The sequence below is a fragment of the Neopelma chrysocephalum genome, unplaced genomic scaffold (assembly GCF_003984885.1).
Source record: "Neopelma chrysocephalum unplaced genomic scaffold, ASM398488v2 Primary Assembly neopelma1_96246, whole genome shotgun sequence".
NCBI lineage: Eukaryota > Metazoa > Chordata > Aves > Passeriformes > Pipridae > Neopelma > Neopelma chrysocephalum.
This window is the reverse complement of record NW_020924895.1, coordinates 393,771-411,089: the sequence shown is the minus strand read 5'-3', so window position 1 is coordinate 411,089 and position 17,319 is coordinate 393,771. Positions and strand designations below refer to the sequence as shown.

General features: G+C 43.9%; 1 protein-coding gene across 5 annotated transcripts in view; it reads left to right on the top strand.

Annotated features, from left to right (window-relative positions):
- The window catches only part of NRG1 (neuregulin 1), a 32,267-nt gene extending 20,718 nt beyond the window's left edge, over positions 1–11,549 (top strand). For 3 of the 5 annotated variants that reach the window (XM_027708462.1, XM_027708458.1, XM_027708461.1), the window contains 4 exons: positions 859–985; positions 1,494–1,624; positions 2,119–2,322; positions 6,281–11,549. In XM_027708462.1, coding sequence (XP_027564263.1) covers positions 859–985; positions 1,494–1,624; positions 2,119–2,322; positions 6,281–6,932 — 1,114 coding nt within the window. In that variant the 3' untranslated portion in view covers positions 6,933–11,549. Of the gene's footprint in view, positions 1–97; positions 512–858; positions 986–1,493; positions 1,625–2,118; positions 2,323–6,280 lie in introns of those variants that run through there. The other 2 variants (XM_027708463.1, XM_027708460.1) reach the window with 2 other exon arrangements.
- The last annotated feature ends 5,770 nt before the right edge of the window (positions 11,550–17,319 follow it).

Sequence of the window (17,319 nt, the reverse complement as noted above, 5' to 3'; positions counted from 1 at the left end):
CCTCAGCCACTCCTCGTATGACTTATATATTAATAGCAAGTGGGGAAAGAGCAGCTGAGGACGGGACAAAGTAGAAGCACCAAAGTCAGCCAGAGACCATGTCATTAGTACATAGGTGGTTCTACTAAATGCATTAGCAGCCATGGCATCCACCTGCTAATCATTAGGTTCCAGAGTGAACCTGATGTTGCTAAAATGAAACCTTCCAAAGCTGCCAGGAAGTCTGCAGGCTCAGGCATACCTCACATAGTCGATCACTTGGGATTTCTGAGGCTTCCTCTGCACCCTTCACTTCTTTAACACGCTTATGAATTTGAAGTGCACTGCTGAGACAGGGGATGAATATCACCCAAAAAACACGCAGCTGCCACCTCACAAAGATCGTTTTCCAGTGTCTGCAAGCAAGGCCTGAGGCACAGCCACCTCGGCTCACTGTGGTGAACAGAGTGGTGTAACCCAATGGACTTCAGAAACCTTGCCTGTGCCTTTGTGAGAGCATCATGGTCACTGGGTTAAAATCTGTCCCCTTTCCCTTCTGAGGAGAGAAAAGGCCTTCTCCTGAGACAGAGCATTGCTTAGAAATGGCTTCCATTTTCCTCACACTTTTTCCCATCCCCCCTGTGGCCTGCTGACTCCTGGAAGGGATCCCAAACTTCCTTCCCCCTCTGCAGCTCCCCACAGCTCCAGCTGCAATTAGACCCGCGGCCTTCGGAATCGCCCCAGGCTCTTGCAGCAGCGCGGGGAAATTCTGGCAAAAAAAAAAAGTGATGCTACATTATTGTCATCAACATCGACGTGCTGAAAGGTGCAGCTGCTTTCCTTCTGTCTACTAAAATCGTTTCCGTGTTTCGTGCGCAGGAAGCAGAGGAAGAAGTTGCATGACCGCCTCCGGCAGAGCCTGCGCTCGGAGAGGAACAACGTGATGAACATGGCCAACGGGCCGCACCACCCCAACCCACCGCCGGACAACGTCCAGCTGGTGAATGTAGGTTTCACTGTCCACGTTTCAACCTGGGCTGCCAGAGCCTCAGGAAAGCTCACCCCGCAGGTTTTAAACCTCCAACTGCTGCAGGCTGGTGACTGATTTCTCTTGGCTTTCTCCGCCCAGGTGGAGAAACTACTGCCGCTAACTAGTGCCAAATTCTTCATCAGAGAATAGTATTTTTGGTGTACCTGATGGTTGGGGGTTGCCTTTCCAAGTCTCTGTCTGTGAGGATGTCTTGTTAAATACATATGTTGTTTATAGCTTGATTGGAATGCAAAACTTTGCTACTTTCTTCATTTATCTCCTCCTAATTTGAGTCTAGATGGGGTGTGTATGCAGAGGTGTACATGAATGCGCTCAAGTGTGTTAATATGGTTTCTGCATGTATTTACGTGACAAAATTTGTGCTTTGGCACATGTAAAAGACTGCAATGTGGGGAGAAATTGTGTCGACAAACGTGCTGTGAATTACAGTTTGTAAACCTGAGGTTTGTCTGGGTTTTTTCAGCAGTATGTTTCGAAAAATGTAATCTCCAGTGAGCATGTCATCGAGCGAGAAACAGAGACCTCATTTTCTACGAGCCACTACACCTCAACAACACACCACTCCGTGACAGTCACCCAGACACCTAGCCACAGGTATTGGAGGGGGAAGGCAAATGGCACGTGTAATAGATGACTTATTGCTGTTACAAAACCAGAAAGATGTGTGAAAAAACAAACTGGGGAGGATCTATGTTCCCTCCATGGTGTTTTCATTTTAAGACTACCAATATTTGATGTCATATCACCTAACTAATTATCTTCCCGTGAATCTACAAGGAGCCATCTGAATGGCATTCCAACACTGTCACTTTGAATTTTTAGTATGTGCAAATTGCTAAATCAGTGACAGCTGTGATGACTGGAAAGCCCTCCTTCCTTTTATCCATACACATAAAATCATCTTGATGTGTGTGGATCCATACAATTCACAAAACTCTGCCGCCCCTGTTGCCAACCCAAAGGCTGTACATCCTGAGCAGCAACAGAGCCACTTCCTATCCCCTGGCTAAACTTCTGCTCATATGCCTCTGCCAGCAAAGCCCAATCTTACGCTTTCCTTTTCTCTTTTCCTGGTTGCTGCTCTCCAGCTGGAGTAACGGCCACACTGAAAGCATCCTCTCTGAAAGCCACTCGGTGCTCGTCAGCTCCTCCATGGAGAACAGCCGGCACGCCAGCCCAGCAGGGCCCCGGGGCCGCCTCAACGGCATCGGTGGCCCACGGGAAGGCAACAGCTTCCTCCGGCATGCGAGAGAGACCCCTGACTCCTACCGAGACTCTCCTCACAGTGAAAGGTAGGACACACCACCTCTTTGCTTTCAGCCGGGAAGGCCTGGTGTTCCCAGGTGGTTTCAAAGCTTGGGAGCGCAGGAGAAAACCCAACGGTGCAGCTGTTCGTGTAGAGCACACATGTCCTCATTTGTGGAGGGCCTAATAGTAGTTTAAAGTCTACTAGAAGCATTTCTTCCCTTCTTGCCTCTACTGGGTTTATTCCTATTAGCCAGCAGTTCACACTTGGAAAAGCTCCATTGGAGTAACTAGTCAGAAATTTCCAGATCTTTGCCTAATTATCCTTTTGTTAGAAGATGCAAATGAGGAAATGGAGGGATTTTGTAGGGAGACAGCAGTGTATTGATCCAGAGGAGGAAGGCACTGAGGACTCCTAAGCAGTATTAGTAATTATGCCACCACCTCCTTTCTGGAGGATTCCAGCTCCTAAACCTTTTATCTTCTTTAAAAATTCCCGTTGACCTTTTATAAAACAAAAGTGAGGAACACAAAGTGCAAGCCAGAAGGACCCAAGTCTTTATTAAATCAGGAGTAGTTAGAGATAAATCTAGCCAAGAGTTTTCCAACAAAGTAATTTTTTCTCTGAAAAGGCTGGTTCATCAGTTCCTGAGGTCTGCCTCGAGGTGCATGAGTTGCAAGAAAACTTCTACTGAAAAAATTCCTCTTAGGTTTAGGCTAGCACTTTGCCTCAGGAGCATGTGATGGCCTCAGAATAGCAAAAGAAAGACTGAGAAGAGACAAGACATTTAAAGAGGGTTTTGCTCCCAGGAATCACAGGCAGAAGAAAAGGGAAACAGAGGGTTACTGGACCAATTCTCTGAGCACTTCGAAATCACAAGGAATTTGATCTTGTGGGATGTCCATGATGTCAAAAATGCAGCCAGGCAATCCCCAAGGAGACTGAGTTGTGCAGGAGACAAACTGTGGTTTCTGGAAAAATGAATGTGCTAGTGCAGCAAAAACCATTTTCAGTCATCCAAAAAACTGCTTAGCAGCAGGAAGAGGGCCCACTGAGCAAGGACCCTGCGTGTAGTGCCACTAAGGGTAGTAAACTAGCTCTCTCTTTATAACTTATCCGTTATTTACCATGGAATTTAATTTCAAGATAGATGGCTCACATGACACAAACAGCCGTGGCCCCAGTCCAGCAGAGCACTTCAGCAAGATTAACTTTTAATCGTGCAAGTAGCCCCATTGAAATCAGTGAGATTGCTCACACGGGTAGAGCTCAGCATGTCTTAAGTGCTTTGCTGGACCAGGACCTGTAGCAGTAAATACCACATTGTCTTGCAGCCTGGGAACTGCACAGGATGTGTGGGCACACGCCTGCCAGTGCCGAGTATTGCAGCTTAGTATATTTGGGCATCTGCATGTGAGAAGTGAAGATCTTTCATGCTGTCTCCTTGCACTGCCTGGGACAACCAGAGCATCATTCTGATATGAACTGTTTAGGCTTAATTTCTGGGGGGGGAGGGAGCGTGGGGAGCAGCACATTCCTTTTTGTTTTGCTGAGAAGAAAGAAGGCATTTCATCAATTATTGTGTCTCCTGAAGGTTGTGCTACAAGTGAAAAGCAGCAACATTTCTGGATAATTCATCAGGCATTGACAGCCTGACCTGTGCCTGAAGCGATCGAGAATTTGGAATGCAGGAGATGATAGTTCCCTGGGCATTAATTGCAGGCCTGGTCTATTTTTAGCAAGCAGGAAATACATGGCCAATTGCTCCCTAGATGGATCGCATGTATGTGTGTGTATTTAAGGAGGAGAATGAGAGTTACTTGCAACTAAAAATTACTCTGAAACATAAAGTAATGTGAGAGCTGACGAATTACTTCCTGAAGTCATCAAATATGGTATGAATTGGTAGATACCTCACAATTTTGAAATGAAATAGAATGGACATTATGAGGGGTTCTTTTGCATTGCCCTATCCCTTTGTTGAATCTCATGCCCTGTCACCTGTTTAGAAAAGCAGAGAACCCAAGCAGTTTTATCTTGGATGTCCTTAGCTGTCTTACAGAAGAGAAGATCAAAAAACACTATCTCTACACAAAAGGCTGGACTATACGATGGAGTTGGCAGCACACAACTAGTTAATGCTTGTTGGATGGCCGTGGATACACTCTGATCCCCTTTCACTGAGCCAGCATAGTTGACCATGAAGATCAATCACCTTTTAACCTTCTTTTCAGGATGTAGCTAGAGCTGCACAGCTTCAGCTCCTGTGCCTCAGATTGCAGACAGCAGCTAGTTAGCACTGCCCTGTTACGGTGTGGGGGGAACACACCAGAAATGTGTGAATGCACAAACACTCCAGTAGGAGTAACTTGACGCTGCTGGAAGCGTGCACAGTATGTTGAACACATTTAACTAACCTAATGCGTTAACAGAACCAGTTTAGCTAAAATCCAGTGTGTCATGAAGATGTATATCCAACACTGTACCAGGTGGTGAAGTAGAAAGGCTTCGTTTTTTTCAGACGATGCCTATTTAAAAATGTGAAAGGGATGAAAAGCTCACTCATGGAAGGAGAAAGAATGACTTAATTCCTCCAATGCACAGACCTATTAATTGTCCTTTGCCCAACCAACTTGATTAATTCCCATGCATAATTTCAGTTTTGTTTTTCTTTCTCCTGTTCCTCAGTTGAGGTAAATCAATGTTCCTCTAGTGAATTTAATTTACTCTACTACACATCTGTTCAGAATCTGTCCCGTTTTCTCTTTTTTACAGTAACTCTGTTTTAATCAAGTGTAATATGTGCAATTGAGTCATAACTTGGATAAGAAAGCTGGATTCAGATTTATTTTGGTAATTTCGGACTCAGATAAATAAATCACTGATGAAAAATTAAATAGCTACATCAATCATAGACACACAACTTTTCTCAATAGGCCTGGGTAAGAGATGGAGCTTAAGATTTTAATTTTGGACACAGCTTAAATTCAAGCAGGTGAATTTAGAATAAGAATAAAAGCAAAACCAAACTATGCAAAGTTTCATGCTGGGAACTGTGCGTTCAATCAAGGGGTTTCAGGCAGATCCTCACCTGGCATGAACACACATGACCCCAGAGAATCTCTACTGATCCAAACCAGTTGAAAGTCTCACAATTTTTGTCCTCTTTCTTTGGGACAGACTCTGAAATGGCACCTAAGCTTCATTTTCAGAAATCACTTTTGACCACTACCCTTCCCACAGAAACAGGGACAAATTTTGCAGAGATATCATGAAGACTAGGCCAGACAATCCTATCTTTTAGTGTTTGTTCCCATAAGAGGACAAATGATACTCCATGTTTCTTTGCAGACAACCAAGGTAACTAGCACACAAGCAGTGGAGCAGCACAAAGCTGCTGGGGTGGTGCTGCAAATACTTCTCTGACTACCCCCATCGATTAAAAGTAGAAGAATCTGGCTCTAGATTTTATCCAAACATTACTTTCCTCCTTAGCCTGAGACAATCTGGTTGCCAGAAGAGGATGAAGCCCCAAGAGGACTGCCCTTTGTTTCCCTTCCTTTCTCTCCTCCTGTCTGTTCACATGCACCCCAAGTTCTGGTCAAATCCTTCCAGAAGTGCAGAAGCCTTTTTCCCTTTTGAGAAAATACTTGCAAATGCATTTTGTTTCTGGCAGCCCCTCTGTCTCTGAATCCCATTCCTGGATTAATTCCAGAAAGTTATTCTGGCAAATAATTTACAGCATCTCCATGGCTCTTGTGAGGCAAACAGATCTGGGGGCTTTGCTGTGCTCCTCCTGCTCTTAAATGTTTTTGTCTGGCGTCCCAGAAGTCAGCAGTTTATAGGATTAATAGCAACAGGAAAGTTTCTCTGGTAGCCCTGTGTAAGGATGCTGGGGACCTTAAGGGATCCCTGCTGTTTCTCTCCCAGTCCACGTGAGCTGCTGTGTTCACAGGTCACCACTGCTCCTGTGCTTGCAACCTTTCCCCATCTCTTTTCTTCAGGTATGTCTCAGCTATGACCACACCAGCTCGCATGTCACCCGTCGATTTTCACACTCCAACTTCTCCCAAGTCCCGCCCTTCCACAATGTCACCACCGGCTTCCAGCTTGACCGTCTCCATCCCCTCAGTGGCAGTGAGTCCCTTCATAGAAGAGGAGCGACCACTGCTCCTGGTGACCCCACTGCAGCTACACGAGAAGTATGACCACCACCTTCAGCAATTCAACTCCTTTCACCACAATGCCACCCACGAGAGCAACAGCCTGCCACCGAGTCCTCTGCGGATAGTGGAGGACGAGGAGTACGAGACCACGCAGGAGTACGAACCAGCACAGGAGCCTCCAAAGAAACTCACCAACAGCCGGAGGGTCAAAAGAACAAAGCCCAATGGCCACATTTCCAGCAGGGTGGAAGTGGACTCCGACACGAGCTCTGAGAGCAGCAGCTCTGAGACCGAAACCGAAGATGAAAGAATAGGCGAGGATACACCGTTCCTGAGCATACCCAACCCTGGGGCGACCGGTCTGGAGCCGGCCACTGCCTTCCGGCTGGCTGAGAGCAGGACTAACCCGGCAAACCGCTTCTCCACGCCAGAAGACTTGCAAGCAAGGTTGTCCAGTGCGATAGCTAACCAAGACCCTATTGCTGTATAAAACATAAAACACATAGATTCACATGTAAAACTTTATTTTATATAATGAAGTATTCCACCTTTAAATTAAACGATTTATTTTATTTTAGCAATTCCGCTGATAGAAAACAGGAGAGGAAAAAAAAAACTTTTATAAATTAAATATACGTATGTACAAATGTGTTATGTGCCATATGTAGCAATTTTTTACAGTATTTCAAAAATGGGGAAAGATATCAATGGTGCCTTTATGTTATGTTAAGTTGAGAGCAAGTTTTGTACAGTTACAATGATGGCTGTCCCATAGTATTTTGCAAAATCTTTTAGCCCTCAGTTGTCCTAGCTTTTTTGTGCACTGCATTATGACTGGATGTATGATTTGCAAGAATTGCAGAAGTCCCTCTGGTCGCTTGCTGTAGAATCCCCAGATCAGAAAGCCCTGTAATGGCACTCCCACTCTACCGTACCAGAAGAACACACATACACACACACAGACAGAAAAAAAAAAAAAAGAAAAAAAAAAAGAAAAAAAAGAAAAGGGGAAAAAAAAAAGATAAAAAAACTGGAAAAAAAAAAATTTTTTCTTCTATGAGAACTTTTATTTGCTTCCTGTGTATGAGATGAATTTTGTCTGCTCTCTGCCAGCCAAAAGGTTTGCTTCTTTGAGCACTGGGATAATAGTAGATCCAACAGCATGCTACTATTAATTACAGCAGGATAACAAAAAACATACAAATGAAAAAAAAGCACCAACCTGCATTAAATAATGTTACTTATAGAAAGAAAGTAATACTGTGATTTTAAACCAAATATATTATTAATCAGAGGTCAGCTTGTAATCACTAGGAGCTGCCATTTCATTATTTTCCAGATATTAATTGTTCTAGTTATCCCTTAGGAAATGGGTTTAAGTTAACTGAGGCTTTGAACCCAATACTCTATTAAAAAAAAAAAAAAAAAAAAGGAAAAAATTTTAAAAAAATTTATATAATAGCAGATATCTGTAACCAAGCAAGGAAGAGATCTAGCTGGAAAACAAATGCCACTAATAAAAGTGCAATCAGTTTTCACCTCTATTTTTTAATGTTGCTTTCTAAAACACAATTTATTCTTTTGTTTCCCCTCAATTTTTCTTCCCTTTTTTTCTCCTTCTCAGAAAGAACCCTGACAAGCTTCTAGCAATACATTGTTAGATTTGCTGTAGGAGTAAGGCTTATTCTCGGACACAGAAATGCTTTTCAGGGAAGAAATTGATTTGCTGAATGGTTAAAAAGTATGGGCACATAGGAAGGACATAGCAGATGTATGGAGATTATTTCTACTTGCCTTTTTTTACTCCATTACTTGGGTAGAGAGAGGCAAGGATGATGCAAAGGCCACTTATGAAGTCAAGCACACCATGTGGGTTACAGCCACAGTAACGCATGTGTGACTGATATCAGTGTTTATATAGCCAGTGACAGTCTTGAAGTCTTTGACCAGTAATGAACAAGGATGCTGTCAGTGCTGGAGCAGTTGCATCCATCCAGACAGAAGCAAATGGCCTCTTTTGCACTGAATTCCTATCAGTTTAGTCAGGGTCACTCTGCCTCTTCTATTCTTTTGATTTTTTGTTGTGTATTCAGTTGGCACAGCATTGACTCAGGACTGATGTGGAAAACAAATGCTTTTCCTAGACTCTGGGGATTCTGAAAATGAGAACATATGTTTTACAGGTATTACTGAGCTCAAAATAAGAGCCATGTCAAGAAAAAAAGAATTTCAGCCAAACTACACTCATCCTTTGGGCCACATTCTGGTCCCAGTTAAATGAAGAGAAATACGTCAAAGAAATTTTGTGAGATGCAAACCTGAGGAACTAAAGACCCGACTCAGTAAATTGTTCAAGCATATGCTTATGCTAATCCCAGCAGAAGTTACCTTGAGCATGTGCTAGACTCCCATTTACACACCCAGCACATGCACAAAGTTAAGCATGTGCTTAAGAGTTTTGGTGAACAAAGCATGTCCTATTGATTTGAGACCTGAAAGCAAAGTATAGTAAAAGAAGCTCTTTGCCAGGATGACAAAAATCAGTGAGCAGCTCACTGTATAAATAACTGTATCATACTAATAAAAACATGGGTGAGTCTACCTGAACACCAGATTCAGCAGAAAAAGAACAAAACAACCCCTTGGTGTAGGAAGAAGAAGATAACAAAGTTGTAGGATGTTGGTATGCTAGGAAACTAGCACAGCTTTGGGCTACATGGTGGCTGAAATGGCCCTGATTATTTGAGAAGTCTATGGGAGATGGCAAACACATAGTCTGGACTTAAGTCCCCTTTGCCATTTTTCCCTAGTTGGCATGTACTTGAACACACTTTGCCTTTGCAGACTGAAACAAAAGCTCCCCTACAAATTCTAGACATCATACTCTCATTTTCATCCCTTAAGTCATGCCTATTTATCTGCAATCCCATGCAGCAGAACATCCACCTCCCCAGTAATTCTGCAACTCAGTTGTTCAGAGGGCCAAGTGGGCTTTCCTGATGAAGGCCACGAGTTTCCAAAGGATTCGCACTGTTGAGTTTCCAGAGGCATTTGAAAATCTGTCCTTTCAGGAAGGCCTCTGATATTGCAAAGACCTTGCAGGACAGATGAGACAGAAAAAGGATGGCAGAGAAACAAGAAATTTCCCAAAAAAATTCCCATCTTAGTGGCAGAATAGAGATTATAACACAAGTCTTTTGTAAACTCCTCCAGTATAGATCACCCACAAGGCCAGCTCTCACTGAAGTGTCTGTTAATAGCCCAGACAGATTAATCAGGATGGAAAGGGAACATGCCTTGAAGTGGAGTATATTATTTGACTACTAACACTGTTATTATAGAGGGCCAGTACAAAATGAAGGAGCAATTCCCTATTGGGAGCTGTGCCTGTGAGATTTATTTGGTGCAGGTCTAGGGAAAAATGTCACACCTCTTCTGCTGCAGTGCCTCAAAGTCAAAGCGGTGTGCAGTTCCCACTCTTCCTCCCTCCCGGGACAAACACAGTGTGTTATAGGGTAAGCATGAAATTAGGCTGGAGACTTCACATGGACCTAAGAACAAGAAAATACAAATGGGGATATGGCTGCCTAAGCCCTTAGGTCCCCGTGGAGAACCCAGCCTTACAGCACAATTCATGCAGCAGCAAGTTAACGGGGAATTGCCCTAGCTTGGCACTCACAGAACTGAGAGAAGGACACAGCCCCCCACCTCTTAACTTGTGTTTATACTCTGTGAGGGTGTTTCACATCAGTCAAGTCCACACCCAGACGTTAGCGAGTCTACCTGGCCACAGATGCTGCTGGCAGGCTGCAGCCATCTCCTGCTGGCCAAGGGGCTGGAGGCTGCAGCAGCACGGAGCAGAGCCAGCAAGTGCCTACGGGAAAGGCCAGCTCCCCTGCTGGGGATATTTGCTTCAGTACCCAGACCTCTGAGCTAGGCAGTCCCAACACCCTTGAGCCATCACTGTGTAATCCTTGCCAGCTTTTTGGCTGAAAAGTCATGGCAAGAGGAAACATTCTTTGAAGAGGGGGGAAATATTCCAGTGGTGGCAGAGTAGTTGAGATTGTCCTGGTTTATTTCCATGTCATTTAATTTTGGCCACGAGTTTTCCCTGTGTATGTGTTTATATGCAGGAGTTATTCCAGGACAAAAGGCTTCTTTAAGGGGTGTATAGCTGGAGTATATTGTGCACAACTTGGGTACGGCCTACCTGCTCAGGGGGTGTAAATCATTACAGCTCCACAGAGGTTCTCATGTAACAGAGAAAAGCCTACTTCCTCCTCTTGACCCAGTTATTCTCTTCCTCACTTGAGCCACCCCAACACCCCCAGGTTTTAAGAGATTAATCACTGCCTTTATCAGGGAAAAGGAAAGCTTCTTCTTTCCAGTCCTCCAAAACAACAATGCTGCATCTCCCTGCTTCTCTCACACACATTGCAAGCAGTTTCCTGAGCATCCAGGATAGCAAACTAGTGTCTCCTCAAAGGACACACTTCTCAGCCTGTTGAGCACTTCTTGGCCCTGCAGTGTGGCTACTTACCATCAGCTGGGACTTACTGCTAGTAAGAAACAAAAAAAGCACCTACGAAATGCTGCAGAGAAGGGCAGACAAAGAACATGGCCAATTACCATCATTTGTAATTCTCTATTCTATTGTAAATACATCTTGTACATACATGGATGTTTTCATTATTTACTGTCTTTATGGATTATATGTTAAATGAGATGCTCTTAGTTTATTGTGTAACACTGTAAATAACATAACGTCCTTTATTATTTATGCATAGGCATCTAACACGCAGAGAAAGTTATCCTCATATTATTTTAAGATATATGTCAAAAATATGTTGCATTTTTCCTTTTGCTTTGAAAAAATTGTAATATATCCTCTTTTTCCCCTCTTTTCCTTTAAAAAAAAAGAATGCTAATTTATTGTTCAGGAGAGAAAGGGGATGTAACTGAAAGGCAAACTGTTCAAAGAACATGCTATGGAAGCCACAAGCTACTGATAAACTAAAGAATTTATTACCCCAAATACAGCAATAAGTAATTGTTGATTTATTAAGGTTTTGTTATTCATTTTCAGTAAAAGAGGTGCTGGATTAAATTGTTATGTGTGGTCCTGGCCCAGCTGCTCAGCAGACTGTGTCAGGTCAGTAGCTACCATCTTTCTGTATCCAAACGTTGTTGTAAAGGTCTTGTTCTGTTGTTGTGGGCCACTGTTCTTGAGATTTCTGACTCATCCCTGTGGAGGTCTCTGGCAGACACTCTCGTTCCTATATACAATATTTTTAGTTTCTGAAGTTAGAATTATTAGCTCTACCCTGACCATTACTACTCAAGATGGAGGGGTTTGGGGTGGTGGGGGAACAGGCAGAAACAACACAGTCTTGGGCTCTACAAAAATGTCACCTCACTGTTCAGCAACAGTCAATAAAGCAAATCAGATACCAGGAATTATTAGATAGCGTCACTATGCCACTATCCAAATTGTGCAGGTCTTGTGGTCCTGGTCTTCTTGTCTCAGAAGACAAATAGTATAATAGGCAAGGGTTTGGAGGGCAACCCAGGTGAACAGATACCTGGAGCTAGTGGGGTCTGGGGAGCACAGGATAGGCTGTATCTCATTAGTCTGGAAGAAAGGACAGCTGGGGGAAGATATCACAAGGGTCTGTGGGAACATAACTATCTTGTAGAAGGTAACAAAGGACTGGATGTTTAGTACCTCTTCCAATAAAAGAATGGAGTTATCAATCAAAACTACTGGGCACCATATTCAGAAAGATGTGACTCTTCATGTAAGGTGTAGGGAACTTGGAGAACTACTTGCTGCAAGAGATTGTGGATCATAAAAGTTTCCATGGATTCATGGTGAGGGCCAGATCTTAGACATTAATCCAGTGAAAATTACTAAATCCACATCAGATGTGGGAAATAATTGAACTCAAAACATGTGGAGGTTGTATAAGGTGGCAGTGTCATATATTTTCCCTGCTCTTACCTTTCTCCAACTATCTGCCACACTTGGAAAGGAGGAGAATAGATATCTAATCTGGCTGTTCTTACGTGATATAAGTATGTAAAGTCATTTGCTGTTAAGAAGTGTTAAATAAGACAAAGCTGGGAGTGAGCAGAGGAGGGAGGAATGCAGCAAAGAGGTCTTGGATGTGTTTCACATTCATTTGTTCCCTGGGCTGGTGGAAACATGTGGGTCAGATTCCTTTCACCTACCTATTGGTACTGAATGAGATGCCAAACTGGGAATGGGTGGAGAAATGGAAGGATAGAAGAATGGAGGGATGGGTGAATGGAGGAACAGAGGGATAAAGGGAGGGAGGGAAGGAGGGAGGAAGGGAAGGAGGGAGGGAGAGGCAAGGGATTTCTGTCACTCCCCCTCCTGGTGGGCCAGTCAAATCTCAGGACAGGTTCAGTTTCCCTCGAACAACTTCCCTGTCTTTCTGTTTTATACAGAGGGACCTTGTAGCTCTGAGTCTGGATGCTTAGGCTGTTTGCCTCACCTGAATGTCTTAGCTGGGTAAGGCCTTGTCACCTCAGAGCAAGCACGAGGCACATCCTATGACACAGTGCTACTGCTGAGGATAGGATGGCCTTCTTATTTTCATTGCATGCGGTTGAAATGGATTGCTCTGAGAAACCAGACCCCTTCTCAGGCATCCCCGCTGGCCTTTCATGGGTGGGAGTGGAGGGAGAAGATTTCTGAAGCAATTAAGTACCAAAAGAACCACTCAGAGTCCAGAGGACTAAGGACCTGATGTCACATTTGATATAGACCAGAGAGCTTTAGGTAACACATCCTTGTGTGTTGTCCCAAATAGCTGTCCTTGAAAAAATTGTTTGTCACTCTGTGCTGTCTTTATCTTATTGGCTTTCTCTGCCAAGCTTCTGCCCCTGCACTTCTCCACAAGATCTGGAAGCAGATGGTGTCAGGAAAATCAAGCAAATCCTTCTCATTCCTGCAGCCCACAGCTGGGTATGCTCTTAGCATGCCAACTCCACCCAGTTATGAGCACATGATTTGGATAATGCATTCCCCAAGTTAATTCTCTCTGTCTCGGTTACAACTGATGGGAAGAAAACTATATCAAATGCTTTGAGGTGTTGCAGCTAGTCACTGATGATTAACCTGTGTAGCCCAAGCAAAGCAACATGGACTGTGCTCAGGTTATGAGTCTGAGAACTCCTCTTTGTTGGCAACAGACCCCTGACAGTGGCACTGGGAACCCTTCAGGGCTAAATCTCATTTTACCTTGTAAAAAAAAAAAAAGACACAGAGCCTTGGGGATTTCTGATCCCACAGTGCTTTTTCTATGTGATGATATGTCCTTTCACTGGAGTAATTTCAGAGTAGCCCTCATTAGAAAAGTTCTACTGATTGCAAAGTTATTCCCCTTGACTCCAGACTAAGTGTGGCAGGACAAATGTCAGAAATCACTGGTATGCTCCTGATGACCTCACCCATCAAGACAAGGACTAAAGGAGAGTTCCACATCTCCCATCAAGGAAGAGGTGGAACAAGATCAGGTCCATGCACGTCTGGGAAGGCTGTCATGTCACTGGGGTTGGGGCAGCATGGCACTCTCCACCCCAGGGTGTTTGGAGCCCTGCTCTTTCTGAGCACTGCAGGGACTGTCAGAAACTGAGACAAAGCCGTCAGTGTGAACAGAATGAATTTCCTGGAAAGCAAGGCCTTGCTCTCCAAGGTTTTAAGTCCAGAAGGTAACAAAGCACCAACTTTAGTTGGAAGCTGGACTTCTAACGTAAATGGCAGCTGCTAAGTTTCCATTTAGTTTCTTCCCTTTGGGGATAGCAAGAGAGTTCCCTGCACTGGAAGCGATGCCTTAGGAACTCAAGAGAGAGGAACCCTGGCAGCAGTGCATAGAAAACACCTGAAATAAGGCCAGTTCTTTTGATGACAGCAACAGAGGAGGTACCAAGGGAGTCTTTGTAAGGTTATATGCTCATCGGTTGGTAGGGAGTACAATGATTGTTAACAACTGATTAAGTCATTACTCTGGTAATGGCCAATTTGGAGCCGTGCTTCACAAGCCAGATATTGTGTGGGAGGTATTTTAACTTACCCTGCACATTACTGCATCAGTTGGGTTATGGATTCTGTATGTGTATACGCACACACACAGTCTCTCAATTTTCTGTAATGATTTCCTGATGTTCAGTGCATGCTCAGTGACAGGAAAGGAAAAATGCCACAACAAGGCCATTTAGCAGCTGCAAAACTGCCTGCATGCAAGAGGAAACATATTTTGCACCTCAGAGAGGAAAAATTGAGGGTGGTATTTGTCCTGTAAAGCTGTGAAGAAGTTGAAAGTGAATGCCTCTTTCCTCCCCAGATGGACAGGCTAGATCACAGATTGCAGAGGAGCTTTCACAGGGCCACAGCTGAGAATGGACTGGCAAGGTGGAAGAGTAAGGGGACTCAGACTAGGGTGAAGGGTGGCTATGTGCCTCTCATTTCATTGAAATAACCCTAGACACAATGGATTCAATCCCAAACAGAAAAAGAGTCACTAAAGATGCCAAAGTAGTGGGGCCTGGGGCCTCTGTATGTGGCAAAGAGAGACAACCTCCAAAGAGCAATTCTTGTCCAAGTTTTCATTCCCAGGAGGTTCCCATCTTATGCTCCCCTTTCTCATCCTAAAGGCCCCAAACCTGAGGGTGGGGTGAGTCAGATCCCCCACAGAAATGGCCAATAATCTGCTCAATGTATATGAGAAGGCTCAGATACCTGCACGGAGTACAGCATCATTCCTAGAAAAACCAGTGGAAACTACCAGAGCGGTGAAAGCAGTAATCCAGAAATTATGAAATAAAAGCCACTTACATGAAGGCCACACTACAAATCCAGGAACCTGCAATTCAGCATCCAGTTTTAAAATCGTCCCCTAGTCAAATCTCTAGAAAACAAAATAATGCCATCCTAGTAATACATTAACCATTTTAATCATTAAAAAAAAAAACCTGTAATTTTGTCAATTTAGCATCTGCACACACCATCTTACCATATCCAACTAAAACGTGCAGTATTTATCTGATGGCTAATGATTATGAAATAAAGCTCAAAGTAATAAAACTCCAAATAAGAACTGGCAGACTACAGCTATCTTGTTTCTGTTTTATAATCAACCTTTCAGTTGTCATGGTACTAATTTACACATTCTGGGTCATATCAATGAAATAACAGAAAGGAACTAATGTACTTTACTCCCTATTACTTTCATTTCCAAGAACCAGCTTCCTTCAAGTAGAACTTACTCTGATAACTGAAGTCCAGATAGTAGAAGTTCAGGTGACATAAAGTCCAAGTAATGGATCATATTCACAATGATTGTGCCATCAGCTTTTTATTTGACTGCCCAATACAGTCCAAAGTTTATCTGAATATTTCTGTGCCTCTCATAATTAGTAAAAATGGCTATTCTAGGACTACAGATGTGGCAACCGTGGTATTTTTAGTAAACCTCACTTGCTGCCTTACAACTCCTTTTGACTGACAAGAGCTGTGCTGGCTCAGCAGCAGAACAGCTCTCAGCTTGGTCCCAAGGTCCTCAGCTGCAGGAGAACAGCATGTTTGCTGCTTCTTCTTTGGTATTTCACCAGGATCACATCATCAATGTCAGCACATAGTTCCAGGCTGCTCTTTGGAAAGATTTTTGGTTGAAGATCTAAAAGGCCTGAGTTTCTCTGTTTCCCAGCTTCTTCTCACATGCATGCCCTACATCTTTCAGATTTTAGGAAATTAAAAGAGCTTTTGAGGGGGAGCAGAACAAAGGTGATGCTGCGAGGTTCTGTCTCGAGAGAAAAAGACAAACAGCTTTGCCAGAGAGCCCATGTTTAGCTGTGTCACACACACTGAGCAAGGTATTTTTCATGTCAGACTAAGGAGATGGGAAATGTGCCATCCTGCCTGTGGAATTTGGTGATGCTGAACTTCAGAGCAGAGGCTCAAAACCCCTTGTCTTTAAGGACAGTAACCCAGAGATGTGGCTGCCTTGGGAGGTCCAAAATTATTTCAGAGAATTGCTCTAAAAAGGCAGCTATCTGAGTGCATTGTAGTGCATCATGCCCTCGGCATCTGTGGAGGTTCTGAAGGTCAGCCATTCTCGGCTGCAACTTGCTTTCAGGGGTGTTAAGTGCTCCCACTCTGGCAGGGAAGTCCCTTGGCTTGAAGACACCTAGCCAGGGCTTGCTTTCTGAAGCCAGTTAGGGCACTCAGGGTATCAGCAGTGCTCCTTCCCACCCAGGGGAGGAAACAAATGCACAGCTTGACTTTCTGTGTGTTGGCCTGAAACCAGACACTGTGTCAATACTCTGCTATGACAGCTATGGTAGCGAGAATTACTTCATAACAGAGGCATCCAGTGACTTAGAAGCTGAACAATCTCTTGCACCAAAGAGCAAATGTTTTCCCTGGTTTCTTGGAGGGGTGGTGGGTAGGAGCTGAGATGATGAAGTGCAGTGGAAACTTGCAGCCTGCAGGCTGGGTGATCATCCTTCAAAACCTGGGGATACAGACAGCACTCAACAGCAGATGCTCTCACCCACTATCAACGTGGAACCTCAACTTGCTACTGGCAATAAGTGCACTGAAGGTTCTTCAGGAGGGGAGGGTGGCTGGTTTAAGTGGTGATATTGCTATGTGGTTGACATTGAGACAGGGTCACACCATCCTTGTACATACAAGCAGTGACATGAGTGTCCAGGGATTACAGTTCTGTAACCAGCTGTCCCATCCACCTGCAGATAAACTCTGTACCTATGTGGCAAGAACTTGCTGGATATTATCAACTGCCCATGCAAGTTGCTTATTTTGACTAAACTAACTGCACTCATCCAGTCGT